At 39.4% G+C, this 27,526-nt stretch overlaps 1 protein-coding gene across 3 annotated transcripts in view; it reads left to right on the top strand.

The window, feature by feature from the left end:
- Positions 1-7,311: 7,311 nt before the first annotated feature.
- The window catches only part of ptpn12 (protein tyrosine phosphatase non-receptor type 12), a 50,618-nt gene continuing 30,403 nt past the window's right edge, over positions 7,312-27,526 (top strand). For all 3 annotated transcript variants that reach the window (XM_044342973.1, XM_044342971.1, XM_044342972.1), the window contains exons 1-2: positions 7,312-7,923; positions 26,016-26,124. In XM_044342973.1, the coding sequence (XP_044198908.1) occupies positions 7,819-7,923; positions 26,016-26,124 (214 nt within the window). In that variant the 5' untranslated portion in view covers positions 7,312-7,818. The remainder of the gene's footprint in view (positions 7,924-26,015; positions 26,125-27,526) is intronic.

Below are 27,526 nucleotides of genomic sequence, written 5' to 3'. Positions count from 1 at the left end.
GATTTACAGGAGATAATTTGGCCTGGAGAGGTTGTTAATCAAATCCCTCAATAGCAGGTAATGTACTGTTTAAGACTTGATGAAAAAAGAAATAAACATTTAAAGCTCTGGTCTGGGTGAGACGGCTCATAATCAAGACACGTGTTGTGCTATATTTAGGTAACATGAAACAGGAAAATATACAACATACAACAAAAGAGACGACCCACATACTGTAGGGATGTGGCTGGACATTGTTGAAGGCATGTATGATGTGGACTCATGTTTTGAAAATTCAGCAACTGGAATTAAACTGAAAAATGGGAAAAATCAACTGTTTTAAAACCCATTACAAGGATATTACTAAATTCTTTGTGATTTTTTTCTGTTTATTCTGTAAGAACAAAATTGAAAACAATATAATTTGAGTTAAAGAGAAGGTGCCTCATCCAAAAACTAATGGAAAACAGTGTAAGTAAAACAACACTATTGACCGAACAAACACCATGAAACAAAGATTACTGTCTATTAAATTAGCCCCATTTTACAACAGAAGAAGGCAAATTTAACAAAATGAACTTTAACTAACTGAAATGAACTAAACCTGCGTTAGTAATGTATTGAGCTATACATCACTGATCTAAGAAACAGTCATTATAATATATTGTTTATTATTCTTTGTTTGGATTATTTCATTATTGGCTTCCACAAAGTGGTTGCTAGACTTAGACTGAGCTCTACATGAAATAATTATACAAATACACATCAACATCTCAGAAAACACAACAATAAAATCTGAAATGTTGTTCCGTTTTCTGTAATGTTGTTGTGTTTTGCACCTCAGGGCCACCATGCGAAACAAACCAAGCATAAATATCAGAAAATAAGTCAATTGATCTCAATTGATAAAATAAAACAGTGGACAAGAGAATATGCATATAGAAAACAAACAGTCAAAAAAATTAAAGAGAGAAAACATACTTAAAAACTATTTGAGCTGATCAAACACAAATCTGACCTCCTAAGGTGTTCCTGTTTTCCATGCATCTTCAGCCACGTACAGTAATTGTAGTTCATTCATAGGAGAAATATTTGACAAATACAATACATACCATAATATTGTATTTCTACTTACAGAATTTGCCATGTTGGACCACGCTGAACCAACTGATTTCCACCTCAGTGCCCTCATCTCTTGATGTTTTTACTGCAACTTGCAAATGTTGCCCACTTGGTGGCGCCAGTGGATAATAAAAGTTACTCTACAGTAACAGGAATTGACTCTTAATAGTATTTTAAAGTCCTGATTTTAAAAAGACACCCAAAATCACACCAAAATGATTGAATGATTACTTTTAAATTCAATATTGAGGTATTGAATTTGCTGTGTATTTGTCTGTACAGTCTACTGTCTTGTCCCAGTGGAAGCTGTGTGTTGTCTCTTTGGACTGTATGCTGGATCCTGTTTTTTCTGCACCAGTGTCACTGTCATAACACACTGCATGTAAAACACACATACAGTATGCTTACATAGACGGCTTCACACAGACACAGAGACAAACGTATACACACATATACACAGCTCCCAGAGGCTGGGACGGTAATTATGTGTCTAAATCTGACAGAGCGTCCAACCGCCAATGTCTGGCTGGCTGCCTGCATGTGTGTGTGTGTGTGTGTGTGTGTGTGTGTGTGTGTGTGTGACATTGGTGAAGACAGAGACAGGCTGGCTGGAATCTGTTGAGGGAAGGGTTATACTGAGGGTGTTGCTGCACTCAAGTACACACACACACGCACACACACACACACACACACATACACAGGCCCAAGCTGTGCCACATCACCCACCTCACCACTATGTCCACTTTGCACACACTCTCTGCTTCACACACAGTTTTCTACACTTATCTCACACACACAACTTCACTGATTTCTAGATTCACTGACCCTGCGTCATACGTAACATCAGTTAAGGTGACTTTTGTTTGTTTGGCTGACATTTTAATTTTGGGCTTTCAAAAATTGAGGGGCTGCCAAAAGTAAAAGCAAAATTAAGTTTTTATTTTCTGAATAACAGCTTTACTTTTTGTTTTGTTTTGTTTTGGGATTGGTTACATGCATTGTTCAATATTGAGTCCACACACGCACTGCAGGCAACACGTGATGCTTCTTCTTACAGCAGTCTATGAACTTAAACACTTTTATTAGTGTGTATATGTTGTTATTTCATTGTTGGTAGTGTAATAAATGTGCATATTGTGTAAACAAACTTTTCATTACAAAATACAGTAAGATTTATATCTCTCTACAGAACATACTGCAGTGTATTCATCAGTAAGGAGTCATATGCAGCAAGAAAGGTTTCAATGGGCTCTATTTTCTACTATTTTTCTTGTTTTTTGGTGGGCTGCAGATCCAGTATTCAGGAAATTTGGTGGCTGTGGTCAATGAATGTTTTTTGTGTAAAAACCATACAAATGTTGCCACAGTTTGGCCCATAATTGTTGCTGTTGTGTTGACTGTGTAAAGAGTTTTGAAGACGTGTGCTCAATATTGGAACCTCACGTGTAACTAATCATGAAAAGAACTGTTACACTCCTTGTCACAGTTTCTCTGGTCTCTAGTGGAGGGTTACAGAAAAAAATACTCTCTCATTTGGTGTTTAGATGGATGATGATGGTGGTGGAGGTGCTCTCAGACACGTTTACATCTGATTTGCGTCATTTTCATCAAGGCATTCGGTGACCCCTCGTGCCCTTTGGATGCATGAAGATATTGTCTTCCTGCAAGTCACGTCATAGGATGTTAGTCATGTACGGAAGCATGTATTCAGGTTTTTCCCTTAATATCTTTGGCTCTCACTCTGTGTATGACTGAATTATGATTTATATAACAGGTAGGTTGTGTGACATATGATTTCTGTACAAAGTGATTTAGATAACATATATTTTCAAGCTGTAACTCACTGTGATTAGTCTAAGTTTCATGTTGATCTTTTCCCAGTTGTGTACGTTTTGTTGCTTTTGTGTTCAATTTTGTACACAATGTTTGGTTACTATATATTTTTTGTAATATCTGGCTTGAAGATGTGCTCTGGGATTGTATAGCCACACCCCTAGGAGGGACAACCAAAGACTATTTATTCAATGACACACACCTGAGTCAATTTGATGCCTCTGTACCTGAGGACGAACTAATCTGGGCTTTGTACTCTTTTTGATTTGTAATAAAGGGGAATATTATTAAGGTAGCATTTACAGTGTTGCGAGAGACAGGGGATTGTGCAACATGCCACTGAGTCATTGCTTTACCCCGAGGGCAGACATTTTCACCCTTCTTCATTACCGCAACAGGCAGGCTCACGTTGTCTCTCTCTCTCTCTCTCTCTCTCTCTCTCTCTCTCTCTCTCTCTCTCTCCCAATCTCTTTCTGTGTGTGTGTGTGTGTGTGTGTGTGTGTGTGTGTCCAGTCCAGATACTCATCCTGCTAAGTTCTCAAACATGCAGCTTCATGCTCTGCCCTCGACTGTGTGCACGTGTGTGAGAGACGGAACATTTGAGTTTATCGTTCAGCGGTGAGAAAGAGAGTCAAAGAGAACATCTGACTGTGTGTGTGTGTGTGTGTGTGTGTGTGTGTGTGTGTGTGTGTGTGTATGTTGGGAGCCTCCCTCCCTATAGGGTTGTGTATGGGCTTGTTACAGCAACATTCCTCCACTCAGCTGCTTCTGAACAGCACATTCCTGAAAGAGAGAGAAATAGAAAGAGACAGACAGTCAGAGAGAAGATGAGTAAAATTGGTGACAGACAGAGAGAAAGATAGAAAGGGAGAGAGGGGAAAGATAGAGAAAGTATGGACAGAGATGATTTCTTAAGGGGCGGGGAGAGAGAATAATACGGATATGATACTATAATTGATAATTGATCCCTGTAGTGAAATTCTTGAGGTCCTCTCTTGAGGTCAGGGCAACCAGAGCCAGCGCTGAGAAGAGGTCATAAGGTCTTTTTTAAAAATGTAATTCCCCAAACAACCATAAGAGACACGCAGTAGAGTAGAGCCCTCTTTGGTGTCTGCTCATCTCTTCTGTCTGCTTGACCTGTTTCCACTCAACTGTGGAACAAATCTCACCACAAACACAGACATGTGTAATGACTCAGAGACACAACTAACTACAGACACAGTAGAAAAACATGGAATGAGCTTGTCTTAAACAGCAACAAATATGACGACGCAACAATAACTCAAATTATCAATGAAAACATTAGGTCCCAATAGTTTTCTACATACAGTACACTAAACAACATTTTCTATCATTTTCAGGCAACTATGCAACAAAATTAGACTTGTCTTGAGGTGATTCCAGTTATGCTCAAATTTTACACAGATCTCATGAGTTTGCGAACATAAAAGTACATGTTGTTCATCCTGTGTGTCACGCAAACACAGGTGTTGTTCAGGTGATGTACGACACAACCCGTGTGATGATAGTTGATCTTCAGTGTCTAATGTGTTAATATAGCGGGTGAGCAGTTAACATTGATACATATGCAGAAGAATAACGTACACAAGAGCTGAAAGTCGATCAAACAATTAGTCGACCAACAGAAAGTGTATCAGCAACTAATTTGATAATTGATCAATCAATCGTTTAAGCAGTTTTTCTCATAAAGACACCAAACATTCCCCAATTTAAGCTTCTCAAATGTGAAGATTTGCTGCTTTTCTTCGTTTCTTTTGTTTGTTTATGTGACAGTCAACTAAATATCTTTGAGCTGATTGGACGAAACAAGACATTTGAATGCATCACTTCAGGCTTTTTGCAATTTTCCGACAGTTTACAGACCAAACAATTCAGAAACTAATAGGCGGATTAATCAATAATGAAAATAAATGTTTATTACAGCCCTAATGTACAAAGACAAACATACATCCCATTCAGTACACAGCTAAGGATGTGTTTGTAGTCTACAGAACAAAAGGTCAAAGGTGAACACACACATGCTCATATCATAGTGGATGGAGTTAGTTAGCTGCATTTTCAATGGACTCAGAGATACAAAGGCAACAAAGATCAATAGCCTTGATGTTTGTGCTTATTGTGCTTTTTCCTCCCTGTTTGTTTTCATCTTGTTGATTCGAATTTCACTTTCTTTTGTTGTCGGAGAGGAGAGATAAAACAATTTAATTGCTAGAGAAAGGATAGAAAAAAGAAAAGCAGCAGTGTCCCTCATGTCGGGTAAATAAAGACAGGGCAAAAACACAGAAAGACGGGGAAAAGAAAGCAAAGAATACATTAAATATTTACAGAGGATAACAAGCAAATAAGCTTAAAGACAAGAGCAACAAAAAAGCAGTTTGTGTGTGTGTGTGTGTGTGTGTGTGTGTGTAGAAGGCTTGTTGGCTCAGTGACAGCGTCCCTTCTCCTTCTCCCTCTTACTCGGACTGAATAGACGGGTTTGTTTGTTGTCACTGGTAGAACTAAAGGAAAACAAAGTGACTCGATTTCCCTTCTGTGTGTGTGTGTGTGTGTGTTTATTGGAAGACAGTTAATCATGCATAAGTGTCTATTGAGTTCCCGTTCCCCAACAACTCTATCCAGAATACCAATTTACCATTTTCTTCCTCTGTTCTTCTCTCCATCTTTGTCTCTTTCTTTCTCTTCAGTTTGTCAGTTACGTTCAATTTAAATGAACTAGATGCTCAAAATTAGCATCCCTAAATATAATTATGTAACGCTCATATAATTTGAATTGCTGCGACTACTAGAACTACTAACATTTGTTGTTGCTGTTAGCAATAACAATACTGTTGATGGTACTTTGTCTATTATACTACTAGTGTTAACTTTACTACTTGCAGATAAGCACATCCAAGCTCTTCCATTCTCTAAATCTAAGTTTAAATTCAAATATGCTTTATGTGCATTACTATTGCAAAAACAAGTACATATGACACATGGTCTGCAGCATCTGTGTGACCATTAGTGGGAATGTTTTATGATACATTTGTTTGTTTCTATTTCTGGCAATATTTTAATCCAGATTATATATATGACCCATTAATCTGTTGGCTGTTAGCTGTTTCTTCTCTCTGGTTTCCATATAATCTCTCTCCATCCATCCATCCATCCATCCATCTATCTATCTATCTATCTATCTATCTATCTATCTATCTATCTATCTATCTATCTATCTATCTATCTATCTATCTATCTATCTATCTATCTATCTATGTAGTGCACTTATGTAACAGCTGTATGGCTGCATGACAGGATCATCAGAGCTATTCATGCTGATTTTAGAACACGTAGAAGATTAACCAGTTCTCGAAAATATCTCCTGATTGATATAGAAGGATCTGTGTTGGACAAATCAAGGTTTGAGTTAAACCTAAGAAGTTGGTCGAGAATGGATTTGGATCAGAAGTTGATGAGAAAAGTCAGCCCCTTCTTTACAACAGATTAAGAAAACAGCAGTTTACATACATTTTAAAATGACTACCAATCAGATATAATCCCAAATGTAAGACACCAGACTGCAGGAAAACTCTCAGCACAAAGAATATGTTGTTAGTTTGATCAATATTAGAATTGTATTAACAGCAGCTACCTACCAGTATAAACAGCATTATAAAGCTATGTCCTTATACTTACTGTTATATAAGAGGCTGGGAATAAACACTATTCAGTCTACACCACTTAAACAGAGTACCCACGTGATAAAAGTATCTTTTTATGACATTACTGCACAATGTAAACATTTTGCCATCTCCTCCTTTTTTATTTCTTTTTTCTTATAAAGAAAAGTGTAAAAAAAAAAAAAAAAAAAAAGTACACACATAGAATAGCCTATAACTTTATTGTCCAAATACTGTAGGTTAAATTTTTTTGGTCCATCTGGCAGTTAATTAAAACATTAAAACATACGTATACATACACACAACATAACTACAATACTGACAGTATCAGTACTAGCAAGTAATAAAATACAAAGTTTAAGAAAAAGATTAAGAGAATACAGTATTCGTGAACAGTAACATGTAATAAAATTATATAATACATCAGAAAAAGATAAATACACATCACAGTACCACATTTAAATCATAGATTTAAATTCTGCATTTTTTATATCGACTTTTTAAAAAAACAGTTATTTATAATACAATGACGATGACGAACAATAACGAAAGAGAGACACTGATTTTATCCAATCAGATCTGGCTCTTTGGTTAGAGCTACATCGAAGTTAGCCAATGAGATTGTGATTCCCAGTGTCGTCTGTCCAATCACAGGTAGTTATATCCTGGAAGGGGAGGGCCGGTTTTCTCCGTTGGCTTTGCCCAGTCCGGATGTTCCCCAGTAGCGAATAACGAGCAGCAGTGTGTGTGAATGTGGCAACCGAGGTAGACAGGGAGGGGTAGAAAGACCGACCGGACCAGGATTGTTGTCTTTTTTTCTTTATTTTCCTTTTCTCACAGAACCAAATGTTCACAGCGCATGTTACGGCACGGTTGTGAAGTTGTTTGTAGAGCAGAAAAACCAACCGCCGCTGCTTTTCTTCGGGACTAACCGTTACCGTTGTGAAAACAGCCCCGAAGAAAGAAGGAAAGGGAGAAACAACATGGGGCGATAATTTAAAAAAAAAAAAGAAAAGAAAGAAGAAGGTGTTGTAAACTGACGATGACTCCCTGGGAGGATCCGTGAAGCTTATTTATTTTTATTTATTCTCCCTCTTCCTTTCCCCCCTGTCTTTTTTTTTTTGTTTTATCATTACATTTTTCTCCTCCCCTGCTACTCAGGGAGGTAGTTTTTTTTTTTAAGGAAAAGGGCAACAAGAGGACTGAAATGATGGACCAAGCCGACATCCTGAGAAAGTTTATCCAGGGGGTGAAGGCCATGAGAGAAGGGGACGAGGAGAGGGGAGAGGACAACTTCGGCAGCGACTTTATGGTGGGTCAAAAATTCACACTAGCCTCCTTTACCTCCTATCTAGACCTTTCTCCTTTCATAGCGTCCACCTTTTTCCTCCGTACTGACCCTCCATATCCCAACCCCTCCCCGTCTCCTGGTTCCCTGTATCCCACAGGAGGTGAGGCAGGGGCGGCCCACACTGCCCTCTTCCTTTTCCTCCCATTTCCAGGCTTTACATGGCGGCCTAGCATTGTCTCCCACAGCCACAGAAACACCACCGGCTCCTGTTTCTTTAAAATAAAGAGACAACAGCAAAGCAAGACATATTCACGTCACTTTGCAGTCCATTGCAGGCTAATTTTTTTTTACATGTCTTGTAGGTAAAGTGGGCTAAAGTGCAGTGTTATTGTGGCTATTTGCTCACTGTGTTTTAAGCTACAGTCTGTGTTGTTGGGGTACAATGCAATGACTCATTGTCCTGTCTGATTCTCAAGAAGCAGTGTATATCCAGTAACCAAATTCAGCTCACTTGTATGTATTACCTCTCGTGGTTTACCTGTCATATTCCTGTGTATAGCTTTGTTATAATCTATAGAAAGGCTAGGAATCTCTATGACATATTTATAGGATGACTGTAGTTACTTATTTAGTACAATATTTGTTCAAATATACACTTTAGTGAAGCACATATTTACCTAATGACAGTTAATCCAATAACCTTATTTGCTAAATACACCTAACCCACTTCTCAGGCTTGATGCACTCATTTTAGTCAACCGTTGTTGATATAAATAGAGTGGACTGAATATCAGAGTCACAGTATAATGCAATAAAATTAAGCAGCATCACAAATACAGCCTCCAAAATGACCATAAAGTTGAATTAACACCTCTCTAAATCAGTTAAAACTCTGAAACTGAACATTACAGCCTTCATTTAGTGCAGAGTGTAATTGTATTTGACTGTATTAGTTTTGGTTAGGTGTACAGTAAACTGACAACTGGGTTTAAATGTTAATGGCATAAAATCCAAAGTATGTATAGTAGTTTATTGTATCTTATTATACCTTCTTACAAATAGGAAAACATATATATATTGTTAAAATAACACACTTTTGATAGCATATTTTGTTTGCCTTACGATGACCGCTGACCCGCGGTCATAAGTTTACCCATACTGTATCACTCCATGTCCATGTTGTTGTGTTGCAACTGTGGACTCAAAATAGGATTTCTCTCAGGCTTGTGAAATAGCTGAAATAGCCACAACAGGAATGGCACTTCTGTCACTGTATGTCCTGATATGATCATTTTAGCTAAATGGCTTTGATTAGGATACGTTGTTCTAGCTAGAGGTTTTGTCATAGCTGGTGTTAACATATTTAATGCACATTTTATTTATGATCTATATTTTTAACAATGTAATCTTAAACTAATACTATTAGTACTATTAGTAAAACAACAACAGGATTCTGATTGAACAGGCCTCAGTTACAGTTGAAGTAGTTGTAGCAGCAGGTTAGCATTGGGTTTACTTTACATAAAAATGATGATTCAGGGAAATGAGGTGTTTTGGTTTGTTTTATTGCAAGTTGATTGTTTGGGGAAGAAACTAATCTGCGTAAGAAATTTTTCTCCTTTAGCCTACAGTTGCAAACACTCTCTCTCTCACACACACACACACACACACACACACACACACACACACACACACACACACACTCCCTTCGTCCAACTTCCCTACTTCATGCAAGCTGCTTGCTGGAGCTTGCAACATTCTTTCTTGGCCCATTTCATAACATTTTGTCCTGGCTTTAAAACTGGAGCTTTATCAACTCTTGGGCACACTTTGGATAAAAGCTACACAATTTCCCAGGCCTCTCTAATAAGTAAATATATAAAAAAAAAAATATCCTGGAAAAAAGGAGAGATCCGTGTATTTGTGTCTAATTGTGAGCCGATGACTTGGCCTGTCTTGTCCTTCGAGTGTGTGTTTCAGAAAATAGGGAGTTAGCGGATGTTGCGCAAAGACCAGACTACCAGGGGCGTTGGGGTGTGTGAGAGACATTGAGGAAGTACTTTATGGATGAGGGAGAGAGCAAAAGGAGCCGGGACTAGTCTGTTCTTGGCTTATTTACAGACCGTTCATGTCATAATGCATGTCAGCAGAAGTAAAACTTTTTTAAAAACTTATGGTCTATAGGCTTTTAGCTGGAAGTATTATCTTGTATATTTTTTTTAAAAAATCTTGAGAATGCTTTTTTTATTGGCGGCTTATTCTTCTTAACCTTTATGGCTCCATGTGGAGTTGGCTGGGTAAATGGAAGTTCTTCTTTTAGCAGCTCCGTACTTGTCATTCATAACTTTACACACATCAACACCTTGTCAAACTGCCTACTACGACTACAGTTTTCTGCCGTAGGCAAAGCGCTGTCCCATCCCTGGCAGCCTTGGTGCTCGTTGAAAATGGCAGCCTTTTAATTGCAAGCCCCTCGTTGTGCTGTAATTCTTGATTTTTTTGTTTGATATCTGCTCAGTTTCCTTTCAAATGAGCTTTACTTGCATGACACACGATAATGCGTTTCTACAGTGAAACATATTTCCTGTTAGCCTTTAGGCGGTCACGCATCCCTCCAGACAGTAACTTGACTTTCAAACAGCTCATATAAACCTCGTCTTTTGGGGCAGTTAGGACACTGTGGACCATGTAAGTGCTGTCATTTCAACTATTTCCTTAATCTCATTATTCACAGTAATCTGGTTATTTTTTTGCATGCAAACATGCTGAATGTCAGCCTTATGGCATTCATATAACTGGGGCTTCCGGCTAAATTTGCCCTCAGCTGGCAACGTCAGCCAGTGAATGTAGAGTTTCTCTTAAATTATTCAGCAACCACAGCAGCTTGTAGACAAAAAATCTTGTTCTGATTGAGCACAGGTGGGCCGTGCGCCATTGTACCGAGCACAATTAAGACTCATCAGCCACAGCCAGAAATATAAGTAAGTGCTTTAGCTGGTCGCTGGTCTGTAGTACCAATTTCGAGCCTTACATGAAGCTTTCAATTGCTGGAGTCAAACTCTCGATACCACAAACGCATGGGGTGTGCTCCATTGCACACTGACTCACCAGAACACCCTGACATAACACCCACTTTAACTGCCTATTGTTGTTTATATATAGAATGTGTTTTATAGACATAATTACAGTGGTTCGGTAGGGCAAAGAGTCAAAGATTATATGGTTTGTTCAGTTCTCTTTCTCAGCTGTCTGATGAAACAAGAACACTTTCGATATTTTTCCCACCTAGCACCCAAATGTGAAAAGTTTCACATCCCGGTATTCAGCTGTGATCATCATAAACATTCTTGTGACCCATTCTGGCTGTCAAAATGAATGTCTTTGTTTACCAAGTGCTGTTTATTTTAGAGTTTTGTTTTAGTGGCATGCATATAAAGACACATCAACTGGCGGTCTAATTACACAGCACATACTGGTGCATATGGTGCAAGTACATCAGGGCCTCCCATGAAGTGCAAGGAAATGGAGCAAAACATGATGAACAACCCAAATCCGGGATTAAAGACGTAAATTGGACACATTTTTGGTCAAAATTGAGGTGCTGTTGTAATCAAGGAGCTAGATCACATGCTGCTATATCCTCACAAACATAGTGTTATACCCTGTATGTGCCTATAATGTCTTCATTGACCCTTCGCCTTTTTCTGGTGAGTATATGATAGTCAGTGAGCGGTTCAGTGACTATCTTAAAGATTTAAAGGGGCCATTTAATACCCGTTTTCCACAAGTTAACTCAGTTCCCTGGGGTCTTAATAAAATGTATTTGACATGCTTTGGTCAAAATACCACAAGGATCATCATCCTGTCTAAACATCCCTGTTCAGAACAGCTGGTTTGAGTGCCTGTCCCGCCTACCTCACCCCCTCTTCTGCAGGGTTTGCCGGCTACCATGGCAACTGTTGAGTGTGAACCCCAGAGAGACATGGCTGCAGGAGAAAACATAGCGAGCGGTGCAGTCTAAGGTTGCAACTAACGTTGTGTTCACACCGTCAGGTCTGTTCGCTAGACGACAAGCAAACAACTTTAAAAAATGCTTGTTTTCTGAATGGAGTTCAGATCGATCAGGGCTATGCTAACGTTGTAGCTGCTTCATCCACACTCAAAATAACGTCATCTAAAGGAATAAATACGACAGTGATGTTATTGTTTATACACAAAGATATCTACATACTGTGTAACTTTAAAATTATTATAGGCTCACTGGCATTTAAGATGTTGATTATTGATGACAGCAGCTGAGGTGGTTTGTGACTCCTATGTTAGCTCTGGCTAGGTTGAGAATTTTTCGCCCTTAGCTTAGCTTAATTTAGTTTAGCCGGCAGACTTCAGGAAATTTAGTGGGTGGAGACACTCAGATAGGGGCATGGATGTGGGCGTGGTACAAGAAGCCCCATGCCCCATGTGACATAGGAGTACAGAACAAGCCAGCCCACACCAAACTGACTGGGTGGCCTTATTTCACTTCTTATTTTCAGTTTGTGTTAGTAGGCACATCAGAGACCCAAATATATATATATATATATATATATATATATGCACAAGCACTGAAAAGGGGAGTTTATTTCATATATCATGCAGCCTGTCATCAGTAAATGACGCACAGAATGATCGCCTACCTCAAGATGGCTTAATTCAGAGCGATCCAAAGGGCATGACAAGGGAAAGTACGTAATGTTGAGTCCAAGAGTCTGTCTCATGACGCAAGTTCTGCAAAATTGGGGCATCTGTGCAGTAACTGGTTCCACAAAACCAAACAATGGCAATCTCACTTGTTTCACAGAGGTGGTCATCAACTGGCTCTGTCAACCCACGACTTTCCAAACCAGCTATTAGTGTGCTTATGTAAAAGAGACAGAGTTTTTTTGCTGTTTTTTTTTTAAAGCAGATAGCCAGTTACAGATGCTACACTATGGGTGCATCGAGAGAAGAGGATTTAAAAGAAGATGAAACATGTTGGATCAGTGCAGCGACAAAAGTAATATGATTTTGTAGAGAAAAGGAAAGAGGAACAGAAATATATTGAGTGGTGATCTTATGTAAACAGTAACACTGTCAGCAGCATATTTTTACGTAGTATTTAGGGGAGGACAGGGAGTGAGGTGTTGGGAGTATAGGTTAGCTCAAGGCCAGGTTGATTGAACACACAGCTGTTGATGGACATACAAGCTGCAGGGATTGATCTTGTGACCTCTGTGTTATAGGAAACCTTCTGTAACTACTAGGCCATCACGCAGCCTGAAAGAAACATACCATCAGTGACAACTTTTACCCAAATCGGCTCACATTGCCGTCCACAGTTGTCTCCAATTGCAGTGGATCCCCAAACCCTGGCAGTGTGATGTTAGTATCATAGAAGACGTGAAATTTCATGTATGCAAAATCAAATTTGTTGTCAAACACGGAGCTTAGAGCAAATTTCTTTAAGCACACTGCGATTTGGCGTCTGCTCATATGCCAGGTGCCCCATGTGGCACACGAACAGACGTCTGCATATGAACAGATGCCTGGATATTGCAGGCTATGTATGAGAGAAGAGGAGGCGCATTACTTTCTCACAGGTTCAGCAAATGTAGCCTCGAACTGATTCAAGCTGGAAATGAGGAGCAACATGTAAAGACAGGAAATAAACCAGACACAGAGTCCGAAAAAGAAACCCAAACAGATGTGTGTGATGTTTCCTGTGTGATCGCACCGATTTTGACATTGTGTCCAAAAACAGTTACAAACACACACATCTGTCTTTGGGTACACTGGGCTCACCGTTGCAGTCTAGACAGGGTTTAGACATAGGAGATCAACCTGTGTGTGTATGTGTATGTGTGTGTGTGTGTTCCTGCCCCACCTTTGCAAGCAGATTACTCCCAAGCAGCACATCAAAGAAAGCAAAAATGTGCAAACACACACACACACATACATACACACACTATCCTCTAAACATGTGTCCTGTTGGGCAGACATAAAACACTCGGAGGGGAGGCAAGAAAATGAGACGTGACAGTGCCAAGCATGCTAGTGTGTGTTCATGTGGGTTTGTGTTTGTGTGCCGTAATAATTTCCACTGTCACCGGGGGGCTTCCCCTTTTCTTTTCTCAGCTTTGTGTGTGTGTATATGTATGCTTGGGGTGCATGTTGAGACCCTGCACACACACACCTCCAGCACATGATCTGGAAGCCTTTATGCCCATGTATCTCACACACACACACACACACACACACACACACACACACACACACACACACACACAGGTCAGGGATGCAAGACCGTCCTTAGTTGCTCAACTATTTGTGTGCAGCAGCTCTTTGATAGTGTCTTTGTGTCTGTCAGGGAACCGTTACTGCCAGCACATTATGCGTGTCTTCAGGGTAAAGGTGGACTTATTTGTGTGTTTTGGGAATGTGCCGACATTCAGAGCCGTCCCAGATGAACTCAACCGAGGCAGTCACACTGATCAAAGCGGAGGAGAGTCGAGTTCAGATAAATGACGTGCATGATGGCAAGAATTGTGAAAGTAAAACCCAGATTTTAAGACTTTATTGTGAGGAAACAGCAGGAGTATACAAGGCTAAGATGTATTTTACAAATAAAAAGTATATCTGTCCCGTTTCGGGCTATCAATTTGGACGTGAGCACATTATATGTCTCATCTCTCGTTTGCTGAAAAGGGCAGGGTTCTCATCTTCAAACTCATCCGTCAGTCATTATGTTGAAAATGAGCTGGAGGGGCTCTACAGGAAGCGAAAAAGTCTAGAGCTTCAGGTTTCAGTTAATGACAAATAGTAACGTGCGGCTCTCTTTAGAAAGAATATTAATTTCAGCAATAATGGAGGGAAATGAGTTTGTCCTGTTTGGTGTTCTCATTGGACGAAACCACTGACATAAACCGGCCATTTGCTTGATCACACGGTGTGTTTGTTGTCCTGTGTTCCTGTTTTTATTCTGAGCTGCACAAATTTCAAGACAAATTTTTATCAACTTAATTGACTTGGCAATAAAATATTTAACTTTATGTTGATCTAAATATGAAATAGATCAACATCACACATCACAAAATGCCTCAAAGGGTTTTACAATCTGTACAGTATATGACAACTGCTACTCCTAAACCCTAGATTCGACGAGGAAAAACTTTTTTAAAAACTTTTGAACTTGAAAAAAGGAAGATATCTTAGGAAAAGTAATAATTTATCAGGGTGTACTTGTAGCTGGGAAAAATCTGCCTTTATGGTTGTCATCTCAGCCAGTGAAATCTCCCGTCGCCAGCTAAAAATGAGAAGCCTGGTGCGTGTTTGTGCGGCTGTGTGCTTTTATTAGCTTGTTTGTGTGGGTGTGGGTGTGTGTGTGTGGGGGGGGGGGGTACATTGCAGGGTCGACTGCTGTTTTGTGAGTGTGTGTGAGTGTGTGTTTGTGTGTATGGCAACCACTGTAAGCCCGCCTTGTGTTACAGTAACAAGACTTCCCAATTTCTTTTGGTGTCACAAGCCTCCTTCTTTCTCACCCGCCCCCTCCCACGGCTTAACCTAGAAAAACCAGCCTTTTGCCCCTAAGCCTGGTGTTTCTCAGAAGAGAAGCAACACAATATTTCCACTCTGGAGGTTTTTTTTTTGTGTGTGTGTGTGTGTGTGTGTGTGTGTATTTACATGATGAAAGCAAGCTGACCCACCATCAAGGCTGAAGAACTTTATTGATCAAGATAAGGAGACCACACACTCAGGAAACTATGCTGTTATGCCATGTGTTTGTGTGTGTGTGTGAATGTGTGTGTAATGTGTTACTTAGGTGAAAGGAAATGAATACATGGAGGAGTCATGACAGCTCACGCACACAAACATTCAAACTTATCATCAGCATCCGCTCTGCTGAAGTGTTCTTGACGTGGACACTGTATGCTTCCACAAGAAACAAAAAATATTACTTTTGGAAGTCAGTTTGGCATAATATCAGTAAAAAAAAATGTCTTATTAACACAGAGAAACACACACTGAAGTGCAGATTAGGATTGACAAAGAGTGAGAGATGTGTAAAATCACGTAGGCAGGTTGAAGTTTGAGACTGAGGCTTAACGGGCTGTGAATATCTGAGCAGGGAAATGATTAATATACGCACACAAACACTGAGCGCACACTAACACACAATGAGGTCCTGTCCCAGATGATTGGGATTATATGCGGTTCGTCCACATCTGTTTCCTGCCGTAGGCCTAGATCCAGAGTGGGAAATGACCACCTGGCAAATACCAGTAAATGTTAAATGTGTTAACAGAGAAGTCTGCAATTTTTTAAATTGAAATTCAAACATGTCAAACTTCTCAGGTTGTGTGTTTGGGATCCAGAAAAATACCAAGCTTACGGAAAGACGGTTTTATGGCTTCTTTTCGGAAGCAAATAATGGTGAAGAGAGAGAGAGAGAGACAGAGAGAGGACATGCTGTGAAAATTATGTCATTCTGATCTTCACAGGGAAAGTCACATGGCGGTCAGCTGCAGAGTCGCACGACTGAAACTGGCGGGGGTTCAGTGTCTTATTCAAGGACACAAAACCTGAATGAAAGTTTTATCAACTGATAGCTCAGCGTACTGTGTATATTCTTTCTTTCCGTCCACAAAATTAGCACCATCACTAGCCAACAAAAACAATAATAATCTATTGAGTGGCTGGTAAAATTTGAACGTTCACTAGCCATTTTGCTGATGGACAAATAAATAATTTTGAACCCTGATTGTGTCACATTTTGGATCCAGATCTATTGCCTTTCTTTACCCTCTCACTGCCCTTTTCCTTAATCTGACCACTACTTTGATTATTGTTTAGCAACTATCATTGCTCTTTTGTGATGGTGTTTGTTAGTTTTGTTAATATGAGATACAGTTTTTTGTCTAAGTAAGTCATAAAATGATTACACAAAGTCAGATGATTTTTCCACACCTCAACAGATATGTGATACTTCTAGAAAAAAAAGTTTGAGGTCATTGTGATATTTACTTTTTCTTAGCCGTCATCTTTTTCTGTGATGTTTTTAGGTGTGTGTGTTCGTGAGTGGGTGAGTCTACAGTATATGTGTATCTGTGTGTTACATGTACAGTATGTTTGAGATTTGAGGCCCCATAGGAAGTGATGGTGGTTTTAAATGGCCGATTGAGGCGAGTTCTTAACAGTTCAGCCCAGGTGCTTCCTGCAGTCTTTGCGACCCTGTCACTAACCGCATGCACACCATTGGTTGTGAGGGCATAAACACACAGACACAGGTTAGAGACTGATGCGCACACATCCTATCCACAATGCTTTTATGTTCACCAGTGGGTTTTGGATGAAAAAAAATCCAGCTCAGTTCCTTCGGTGATTCTTAACATTCTTAACATTTTTAACATTACGTTCTGCTTCTTGTGTCGTCATGTTCGCACACTGAACTGCTGCGTGTGTTACTTGCATAACAGAAGAGACGTGCAGTGATTCTGTCAGATGGTTTATGAATTGAAAAAGGAAAGAGTGACAGAGGGAGAGAAATGGAAGCTCATTAAAGGAAAGCACACTCTGCTTTGTGCCAGTGAATGACGGGCTGTCGTGTGTATTTATTTGCGTATTTGTGTGTGTGTGCGTGTTTGAATGCCCACTGATGCTATCAGTGCTCCACTGACCTATATTGGCTAGTGGCCATACAGGGGAAATTACTTAACAATGTATGTGTGTGTGTGTGTGTGTGTGTGTGTATGTGTGTGTATGTATGTATGTATGTATACAGCTGCTAATCGTCTGACATAATCTTCGTCTTGGATCTTTAGCTAATGAGCAGGTCACACACACACACAGTCCGGACCCTGACTCATGCTAGTGGTCAGGGTGCGGTTTCATATTATTTCCTTAGTGATTACGCTTGATTAGAAAGCTCCGTTAAACTAACAGTAGACACCTGGCATGGTGACCTGTTCTCTGAAAAATTTTATTTGTCTTTATAAACTTTGGCAACTAAACACTGTAAGGAACAGGGAGACATATGGTTATTTGATTTCTTGCTGATGTTTAGATGAGAAGATTGGTACCACTTTCATGTCTGTACGGTGGATTTGTAGCTGGAACCTGCAGCTGGTTAGCTTAGCATAGCATAAAAACATGGAAACAGAGGGAAACAGCTAGCCTGCTTCTGTCCAAAGGTGACAAAAACATCCTACCAGCACCTCTAAAGCTATGTAACAAATTACCAGTTATATCTTGTTTGTTAAATTCGTACAATTTGCTATTTTATGAGGGATTACTTCTTGTTCACTTCACTTGATATATTTAAAAATTTGGCGCAGTCAGATTTTTTTTTAATATAACTGAATATGACCTTTTTTCCAATGTGGGACTTTAATAGTGAGAAAGAAAGACCAATCAGGCTTATTGAATCGACAGAGTCATACAGAGCCATAGAGACCCTTTTAGTCTCTGTGCTGTAGCAGTGCATCTTTTCCCCGCATGCTCGCAGCGCGGGAGATGGATTTTTCTGAGAGCATTGTAAGGGGTGACCTATTTTAGCTTGTGTATGTGTGTGTGAGTGTGTGTGTGTGACTGCATGGAAGGTGACCGTCAGTACAGCCTCTCTGCCACTAGCACTCGACACCCCCACTTCCTGGCCACACACACAAAAACCTTTTTTTTTCCCACCACTTCTGCAGGAAGAGCATATTTTCTGCCAATCAATGCTACTGCTGAGTTCAAGAAAGAGAATGTGTTTCTCTCTATATATATGGGTGTGTGTGTGTGTGTGTGTGTGTGTGTGAATTATTTAGTGTACCAGGGAAGTACAGCAATGCTGACTTATTCAGCCAGGAGACAGAAAGTAGGTTAGACCCAACAAAAACTCTACATCTCTATCTCTCTACCTACCTCCACCTCTCTAGCGCATTTTCTGTATCTATCGTCATGTTCTCTTTTTTTCCTACTTTCTCTACGTGCCTCCCTCTGCCCAGTCAATACCCTGGCATCCTTGTCATGTTAGGCCAAATAAAGTCGCACCCTGAAGGGGGTCTGTGAAGTCGACACCGGGCTTTTGGGGGCAACGCCCTGCGTATGTATGTGTGTGTGGGGCAGTGGAAGTCGAGCGTTCACAGGAAACTGGCCAACTCAGTCATGCTGTTCCTCCGACTGATAGAAAGTCACAAAGTGATAGACAGCTGGGAGGAGAAAGTATATCAAAAACCATATGAACTTTTGACATGTGTAATGGAACATCATCTTTCACCATCTCTAACCATCAACTGTTTAAATAGGTGTAATCTGCTACACACATTTTGCTGACACATCCACAACAGTACTGTGTAGGTGGTTTTGGTGCACTCTTGTCTTTAAATGTGTGAAAACTTTAGAAAAGGCTTTCATGAGACTTTTAGTAACTCCCCTTTCCTGAGAAGAGGCGTGCTTCCTGTGGTGTTTGGCATCTATGCTTCTGTACATAATGTACTCGTAAAAATGCAAATGATAGGGTTAAAATATTTTACCACACTTGTTCTCTTTTTGTATAAAATTAGAGCTTAAACAATATTGGTTGACTGACAAAAAAATCAAACATTCTCTGGTTCCATATCTTTGAGTTTCAGACTTTTGTAGAGATGCAACGATTAGTTGATAGGAAGTAAATTAATATGCAACTATTTTGCAAATAAATTAATTGTTTAAGTCAATCTTCAAGCCAAAATGCAAAACATGTGATGCTCCTTTTCAAATGTGAGAATTTTTTGCCTTTTCTTAGGTTCAAGATAAATTGAATATCTTTAGGTTTTAGAATGTGGACACATTGGGCTTTCAGAAGTCGCAACGGGCATATTTTTCAAAACACAGTTTTCTGAAATTTTAGAGGCCAAACGATTAATCGAGAAGATAATCACCTGATTAATTGATAATGAAAGTAATTATTAGTTGCAGCCTAAGACAAGACACTTGAAGACATCACCTTGGACTCTGGGAACAAAAGCTTCAGTTTTGCTCTTTTCTGTTAAGTCTGTAGAGCTGAGACACTTGGACAGAAAATGTATCCATAACATGCATTTATGTGATATTTTTAGCAAAACATTCACCAGCTCTGGCTTCAGATTAAGATTTGCTGTATTTCTTTGAGTTATATCATTGCAGTTAATTGATATCTTTTGGCTGTTTGACATTTTCTTAACAAATCAAAAAGATAATTGAGCAGATTAATTGATAATGAAAATAATCATCAGGTGCAGCCGTTAAAGAATAGACAGACTAATAGGGGAGAGGAACAAGGAAGAAGGAGTTTGAAAGAGGGACGAAAGTATGTTTAGCTGTCATCACCGTCTCGTCATCCTGCCTTCATTCTCTGTTTCACATCACATGTTGTCGTCTTGGAGAAATTGCACCGCTTTCTGTGGTGAAATAAACACTAGTTACACAGAGGAAGAGTACACTTGAGTAGTGATTGAAATAAGGATATGTACTTTTCTTCATCCTCTTTCTCTGCACCCCTTCCTCCTCCATTCAGAACAGAAGCTAGTGCGAAGCGACAGTGTGTAACGGGAGCGTGTGAATGAAGGATAGAAAAAACGAATAAAAGAACCCATTAGCTTAGTTACCAAGAGCCTCTTAAAAGCCTTGGCTCTCCCTCTTTCCTTCGCTCCCCCTTGTCTCTCTCCCCCAAATCACCCCTTTTCTCCTCCTTCACCTAAAATGCCCAGATTCTCCTCTCCTCTCTTCTACTCCTTTCTTTCCCTCTCTTTTTCTCTCTCTCTCCCTCTGCTTTCTTTCTTTCTTTTGCATCCTCCAGGCTTCCTTTATTATAAGAGCACACGCACATGCTTGTGTGTGCGTTTGTGTGTGTTTTACGTAACAGAGGAAGTAAGAGTAATTAGAAACAGGGTCTGTCTGTGGGACAATGGAAAGTGGAGAGAAAAAGGGCGAGACAGACAGTAGCTGGGTCTCCATCCAAGTTTTTTTGTAAAGATTTGTCAAAGTACAAAAACTGAAGGCTGAATCCAATGTAGCTTTTATACTTGTGTGAGGTGTATTGACCCCAAATGGTCATTCAAGAGTGTTTTCACTATAACCTCTAAGAAGTTTCGTATTCATATTTCTTTCTTTATACTGCAAGTCAAACATCTATTAGAATTTTTTTCTCTTCAATCAAGTTGATGGAAACTAACATTTATTTATGTATTTGTTGAAATGCTTAAAGTGTTTGCACACAACTTGCTTTGTGGAAATTGTTTGTCTGGAATATATTACGTTTGTGTAGCCTTCATTTTTACTGCACTGATGTGCACAGTATTATTTCCTTGTCTCAGCTACTGCAGTGAGCATTTTTACTTTAAGGACCGGTGTGTAGGATTTAGTGGCATCTAGCGGTGATGTTGCAGACTGCAACCAACTGAATACCCCTCCCCTTCCAAGTGTGTTGGAGAACCTACAGTGGCGGCGAAACATGCGAAAAACGCCCTCTCTAGAGCCAGTGTTTGGTTTGTCTGTTCCGGGCTACTGTAGTAACAGGACGGGCTCCGTGGAAGAGGACCTGCTCCCTATGTAGATAACAAGGGCTTGTTCTAAGGTAACAAAAACACATTGATTATTTTCAGGTGATTATACACCAATGAAAATATACTTATGAATACTATATTGCATTAATGCCAATAGAGCCCCCTAAATCTTACACACTGGTCCTTTAAAGTGGGGATGATTGGTATGTTTATCATAACAATTTATCAAATGCATGTGAGGCATCGCTCATAGTTATGAACATACACAGAATTATCACACAACTCTGCAGCTCCCCTTGGCTTGGCAGAGTTTTACAGCAAGTTTCAGCTCATTGTTTTACTTCTGTTGTTGTTTTACTGTTTTGGTTGACTCTCATAGTGTCGTTTTTGGCTGCAGCAGGTAGCTGTTTCCACCAAAAAAGCTCTAAAAAACCTGCTCAGCTATCTGCTCAGCACCAAATGGCAAACAGGCACAGTTAGCGATTAGCTGGTGAACAAAGTGGAACATTTAGCAGGTAAAGAGCCAGATATTTCCCTCAGGAGTTGGTAGAGAGCAAAAACAGAACTAAAGGAGAGTGAATATTGGACTTGGATTCATCAGATGGACAGAAGCACAACTCCAATGAATGATAATGTTGCTCCATAACAGCTGGATGTGGAAATACGCAACTGTTTTCCATATAAACTTAGAAGGTGGTGATATGTCAAAAGTCAGTTATTGAAGGCAAGCACTGATGGACTTGCAAAACACATTTTAGCAACTTTTTTATGCTAGTCATACATTTATAGTGACATACTCACTTAGATATGTCACAAGACAGTGATAATAATCAAACAGTAGCAGCAAAACAAAACAACAACATTAATAACAGAAATAGTTTTTTTAAAGGACTAGTGTGTAGGATTTACTGGCACCTAGCGATGAGGTTGTGCAATGCAACCAACTGAATACCCCCCCCCCCCCAAAAAAAAAACCCAAAAAACAATCACAAAAAATGTGAAAGGCCCTCTCTACAGCCAGTGTTTACTTTGTCTGTTCTGGGCTACTTTAGAAACGTGGCGGTTCAACATGGTGGTCTCTGTGAAAAAGGACCCGCTCCCTATGTAGATATAAAGGGCTCGTGATTATAAACGAATTAAAACATACTTATGAATATTATAATATTATATTCCATTTCTGCCAAGTCTGTTCTGCAAGATGCCACTGAATTCTGCACACTGCACCTTTAAAGCAGGTGATGTATTTATAGTATGCTAATATACAGTAACTATGCATCTCTAGCACGGCACGATTGATGTTGCATAATACTTTGTGTCATCTGTGTCACACAATAATTTCACAGTTTAAAAAAAGCATCATGAAGGAGGATTATTTAGTATAAAACATATTTGAACTCTTGGAAACATGAATAAAACACAGCAGAAAGCAGGTCAACGTGGCTTGAACATGTCATTGACCATCAGATGACAAGCGAAGAAACAGAAGGTGAAACAAGCTGTCATCCAGTATAAACAAATGCAGGTTGGAAGGTGGCAGATCAGGGAGGCAGTCCTTAAACTGGCAGTTCGCTGGTTTGATCCACTGAATTGACAGAGGACGGTTTAAAGCTGGAATTACATGTGCTGAAAATCCTTTGAGCAAAGCAGTGTGTTTATTATTTGTGACAACATGTACTTAGTCATTGTGTCCCCTAGGTTGACTGCTTGCAGGGCCAAACCAAACCAGTGATGAGGTGCTGCAAAACATCACAATTCACAGGCTTTAATGTGAGAATCAACAAGCGTTCCCAGTTTGCCCTAAATGAAGTGAAATGGGCTACAAAGGGAAATACTAATCATCATTACCGTGTTACAGGGCACAATTCAGCGCATGTTTGTCCCCACATAATGTGTTTTGTGGGTTGGGGGAATCACACACCATCACAAATCACTATTGCCTGCCTTTTATGCTCATAGTGTGTGTGTGTATGTGTGTCTGTGTTCCTGGGCTCTGGCCCAGCACAGAAGCAGACCTCTGTTGGAAATGTAATTCACATGAGGCCAGAGGAGCTCTAATGCTATTACCACACACACACACACACACAAATGAACACACACAGCTGTGTTGCCGCCCACAGTCTCAGTGCGTGTACCTCTTTTTCTCTCAAACTCCTTTACTCTCCTTTTGCTTCCTTCTCCCTCAGTTTCTGGTAGTCAGTCGTTCAGGTTTACAAAGATGAGCGATTCAAAATGGAAGGTGAAAAAAAACTCATTATGTCTCTCCAGAGGATCTCTGTGCTGATAGTCTAAACTGTTTACACGTGTGAGTGTTCGTAGTGTATTCAGAGAGTACAGCAGTCATCTCATCGGCTTGTGAAACTGCTGGAACCTGATATATCAAAGATGAGAGAAAAAACAGACAACAGAAATTGAAAGTTGTGTGGGTAGAATCTCATCTTTCCATTAATGTTTTCTTTAGCCATTAAGAAAATGATCTCTTTTGAAGTGTTTCTGACGTAATTGATACATCAAGACAAATGACATATAATGCACAGAAGATAGAGAGAAAGTCAGTATGGCACGTTTTGAAAGATGTAGTATTATCTGTTCGTAATATCAAATAGTCTTTGTTGGTCTTTTGCGTGTCTGTTGTTAATGTTGTTGATGTGTCTGCAGTTGCACGGAAGTTATATAATGACAAGACTGAAAAGTGAAACAGGGACAGGAAAAAAAAAAAGCTTGAGGTTTGAGAGTCTCAGGAAATCAGGATGCACGGTTACATGTCCATGTTATAGTAACAGGAGGAAAGCCTGCAGTCTGCAGTGCCAGAAAGAGAAGAGGTGGGACCATTTTTCACACGAAGCTCCAGAAGCCTGAACGCCCACGCTGACTTTCTCAGATAGAGCAAGAGAGAGAAAGGGAGGGGGGGAGCGAGAGGGGCAGAAGAAGTGGAGTGATGCCTAATTTCCTCGCTGTCTCAGAAAGAGAGACGAAAGTGAATGAACTAATTGAGAGAATTAAAAAAAAAAAGGCCCTTGAGAGCGATAACACGTGTATGGTATCAGAGTCAAGCAGCAGGAGTTTTCTTGAGGTGCAAAAAAGTCTCTTTTGAAGTCTAAAGTTTCTACCGTGTCGCTTGAGGCCACGGTGAAGTCGTCAATGAAAGAGTCTCACAAACAAATTCAATCTGCAGGTGAGCTGCTGTTTTCAGACCAGACAGTATCCCTGTATCAAATATCGTCAATGAAAACACAGTGGAAAGTAACATTTAGATATATAAGCAGAGCTGATAGATGTGTAAAACATTTTCATCACCTCGGTCATTAGCAGTGACTGTGAAACTGTTACTTTCTGTCAAATTACATGAATTCAACTTAAAGAAAATTTGAATCTGAAATACATTAACAACTTTTTAAATTCCTGTCTTTTTCATAGTCTTTAACCAAATGTGTAGGAAAAGGAACTTTTTAAACTTTTTTTTTTTAACTCTTCTCACAGTTGAGAAGACAGACACTGACTGGGGGTTGTGGGTCACAGACCATAATACTGAGTGTTTTTCTCGGTGGTTTTAGTGTTGGCTAATAATGATGAAATCTTTTTTCCTGGTATATTCTTGTTGTTACTATTATTTAATTTTATATTAAATTCTGAATTTTCTGGAAATTCACTTTATAGATTGTAGATAAAATAACAAAGAAATTCCCTTCTATAAGTTTTCCAATTCATTTAAATACCTGATATATTCAGGTATTTAAATGCATTGAGGGAAAAACCATAATACAACCAGAGGTATTAAATACATAGCTACTTGGTTAGACACCATGCAGTGAAGTCTCCATTGACTCATTGTATGTCGTCATATTGGCCAACACTAATGTTTTAACACTCAGTAATGAAATTCTCTTAGTGGAGAAAACCTCACCATTGTTACCTCTGAAGAACTTTTACTCTGGGCCAGTGTACAAGGTCAGCTCAGTTCTCTGTGTGACGAGACTCTGTAATTGTTCTCTTCCCATTAACTGAATGTGTCTTCATCAGCGTCAGCTACTATTAGATTTAGCTCCACTTCATGCACTGCCACGCAAACAGGAGAGAGCGAATGTGTCTGTGGTATATTAGCGATGGTGTGAATGTTGAATGGCGGGTAATGGGAGGATTCTCTGTTTGACTTTGTGTGTGTGTGTGTGTGAGTTTCAGGAACTTTATAAACCACTATAACTTGTTTATGATAGCTTGTAGAGCCAGGACGCTTCCGAGTAAATCTATGATTTAAAAAGCTTCACTCTAACTTGATCAAATGAATAATTATCTGTTTGTAGAGACACCACAGATTTAAGATAGTCTGAGTTTTCTCTCCAACACTTTCATCACTGCTCTCTGAACCTCTGTCGTATAGAGGTCTAGTAGTCTCCTATCATCTCTTTCGTGTGCACAACCATCATGAGTTTAAAACATGTTGTTTTTTCCTCTGTTTGTATGCTGTATACCTAAAAACAAATCATGCATCTTCGTAGATGAGCGAGAAGGAAAGGAAGATCATTTATTGCTATCTGATGAAGAGAGAGAGAGAGAGCACATAAATATTTTTTTTTTCTCTTGTGCTTTTGTTTACAGCGGTTACGGCGATTATCAACCAAATACCGGACGGAAAAGATCTACCCCACCAACGTAGGAGAGCGAGAGGAGAATGTCAAGAAGAACAGATATAAAGATATACTGCCATGTAAGTCACATCACACAGATGAAAGGTTGAATGATTGAATGGAGTCATCGTTAATAATATCAGTTACACCTTTGCTTTTCCTGCTATGACAAGACATAACCTATACTGTCATACAGGCATGCATGCATATAAATAATAATTTGTCTGATTATAATAGAGAGAAACACAGGGAGAGTGACTTTGCAATGTAATATCCATTTTTATGCTGACGATGCCATGCTTCTTTATAATTAATTGGTGAGATCTCTCATTCATTTCAACCTTAATACACAACAAGCAAAATACACCAAGTTGCCATTTTATTTGATGGAGTCTGATACAACAGCCCTGTAGTCAATCAAACCTTCATAGTTTGACAGCTGTGGTCTGTGGAGCTGTAGAACTGTATGGCGTTATACTGAGAGTTGTTTCTAATATTTAGTCTACCCTTTTTGATTTAAATGTGTGGACAAAATAATAGAAGTACCTCAGTATATTGCAGTACAGTTCAAAAGCACAAGAATATTATACCTTCATGAAGGTAGTATTTATTGCAGAGCTGTTGTATTACAGTGGTTCCCAACCTGGGGATCAGAACCCCTACAAGGGGTCATGAGATTAATCTAGTGGGTTGTAAGATGATTGTCCAGGTAGGAAATAAGAAAATAATCAGTTCTGATGCACAAAAAGATTGTTTATTCCTCTGACTTTTCTCTAATATTTGCTTCTTTCTTGCAAAGTACTTCTGATCTCCTCAGACCTCTTAAAATTATTCAGATAGAATTATCTGAGATGGGAAAATCCTTCTTCATTTGAATTGCTCACAACTTAAAGACATGCAACTTATGATGAGGGTTGCAAGGAGACGTTGCCTCATATGAAGGGATAAAAAGTTAAAAGGGTCAGGAACCACTTTTCTATTAGGCTGCTTAAGTTTTAGCTTCGTGTGCTTAATAACCAGGCAACTGAGTGTATATGTTGCCCTTTAGTACTATGAAATCCTGTAAGCACATCCATACACTATAAAAAATCTATTTATCTATAGCCTTCTTACTGCTGATTGAATGACTGATGGAACATGCAACAGAACTGTAGTGGTGAACAATATCATGTTGCTTCAAACATTTTCTAGTTTGTACATCAGTCAATGAAGCTCTGATACTACCCCGTATATCTTCTACTTGTTCTTCTACTATTTTTAAATGTTCCAGTGATCCTACCAATAACAAGAGAGAGAGAATTTTTAGGTATTCTACTTTTTTTTTTTTTATAAATAAGAAAAGAAAGAAAAATGCACTAAAAGATGAAACTAAAAGAAGTTGGTTATAAGCAAACAGACGTAGATGGACAAACAGAAGGTGGAGATTGGAAATATCATTTTGAGCAAATACAAATATACAGTATATTGGTATAGGCCATGTAA

Source organism: Thunnus albacares, chromosome 23, assembly GCF_914725855.1.
Source record: "Thunnus albacares chromosome 23, fThuAlb1.1, whole genome shotgun sequence".
In the NCBI taxonomy this organism is placed as follows: Eukaryota; Metazoa; Chordata; class Actinopteri; order Scombriformes; family Scombridae; genus Thunnus; species Thunnus albacares.
The sequence above is the reverse complement of the archived record's forward strand: the minus strand, read 5'-3'. Positions and strand labels throughout refer to the sequence as shown.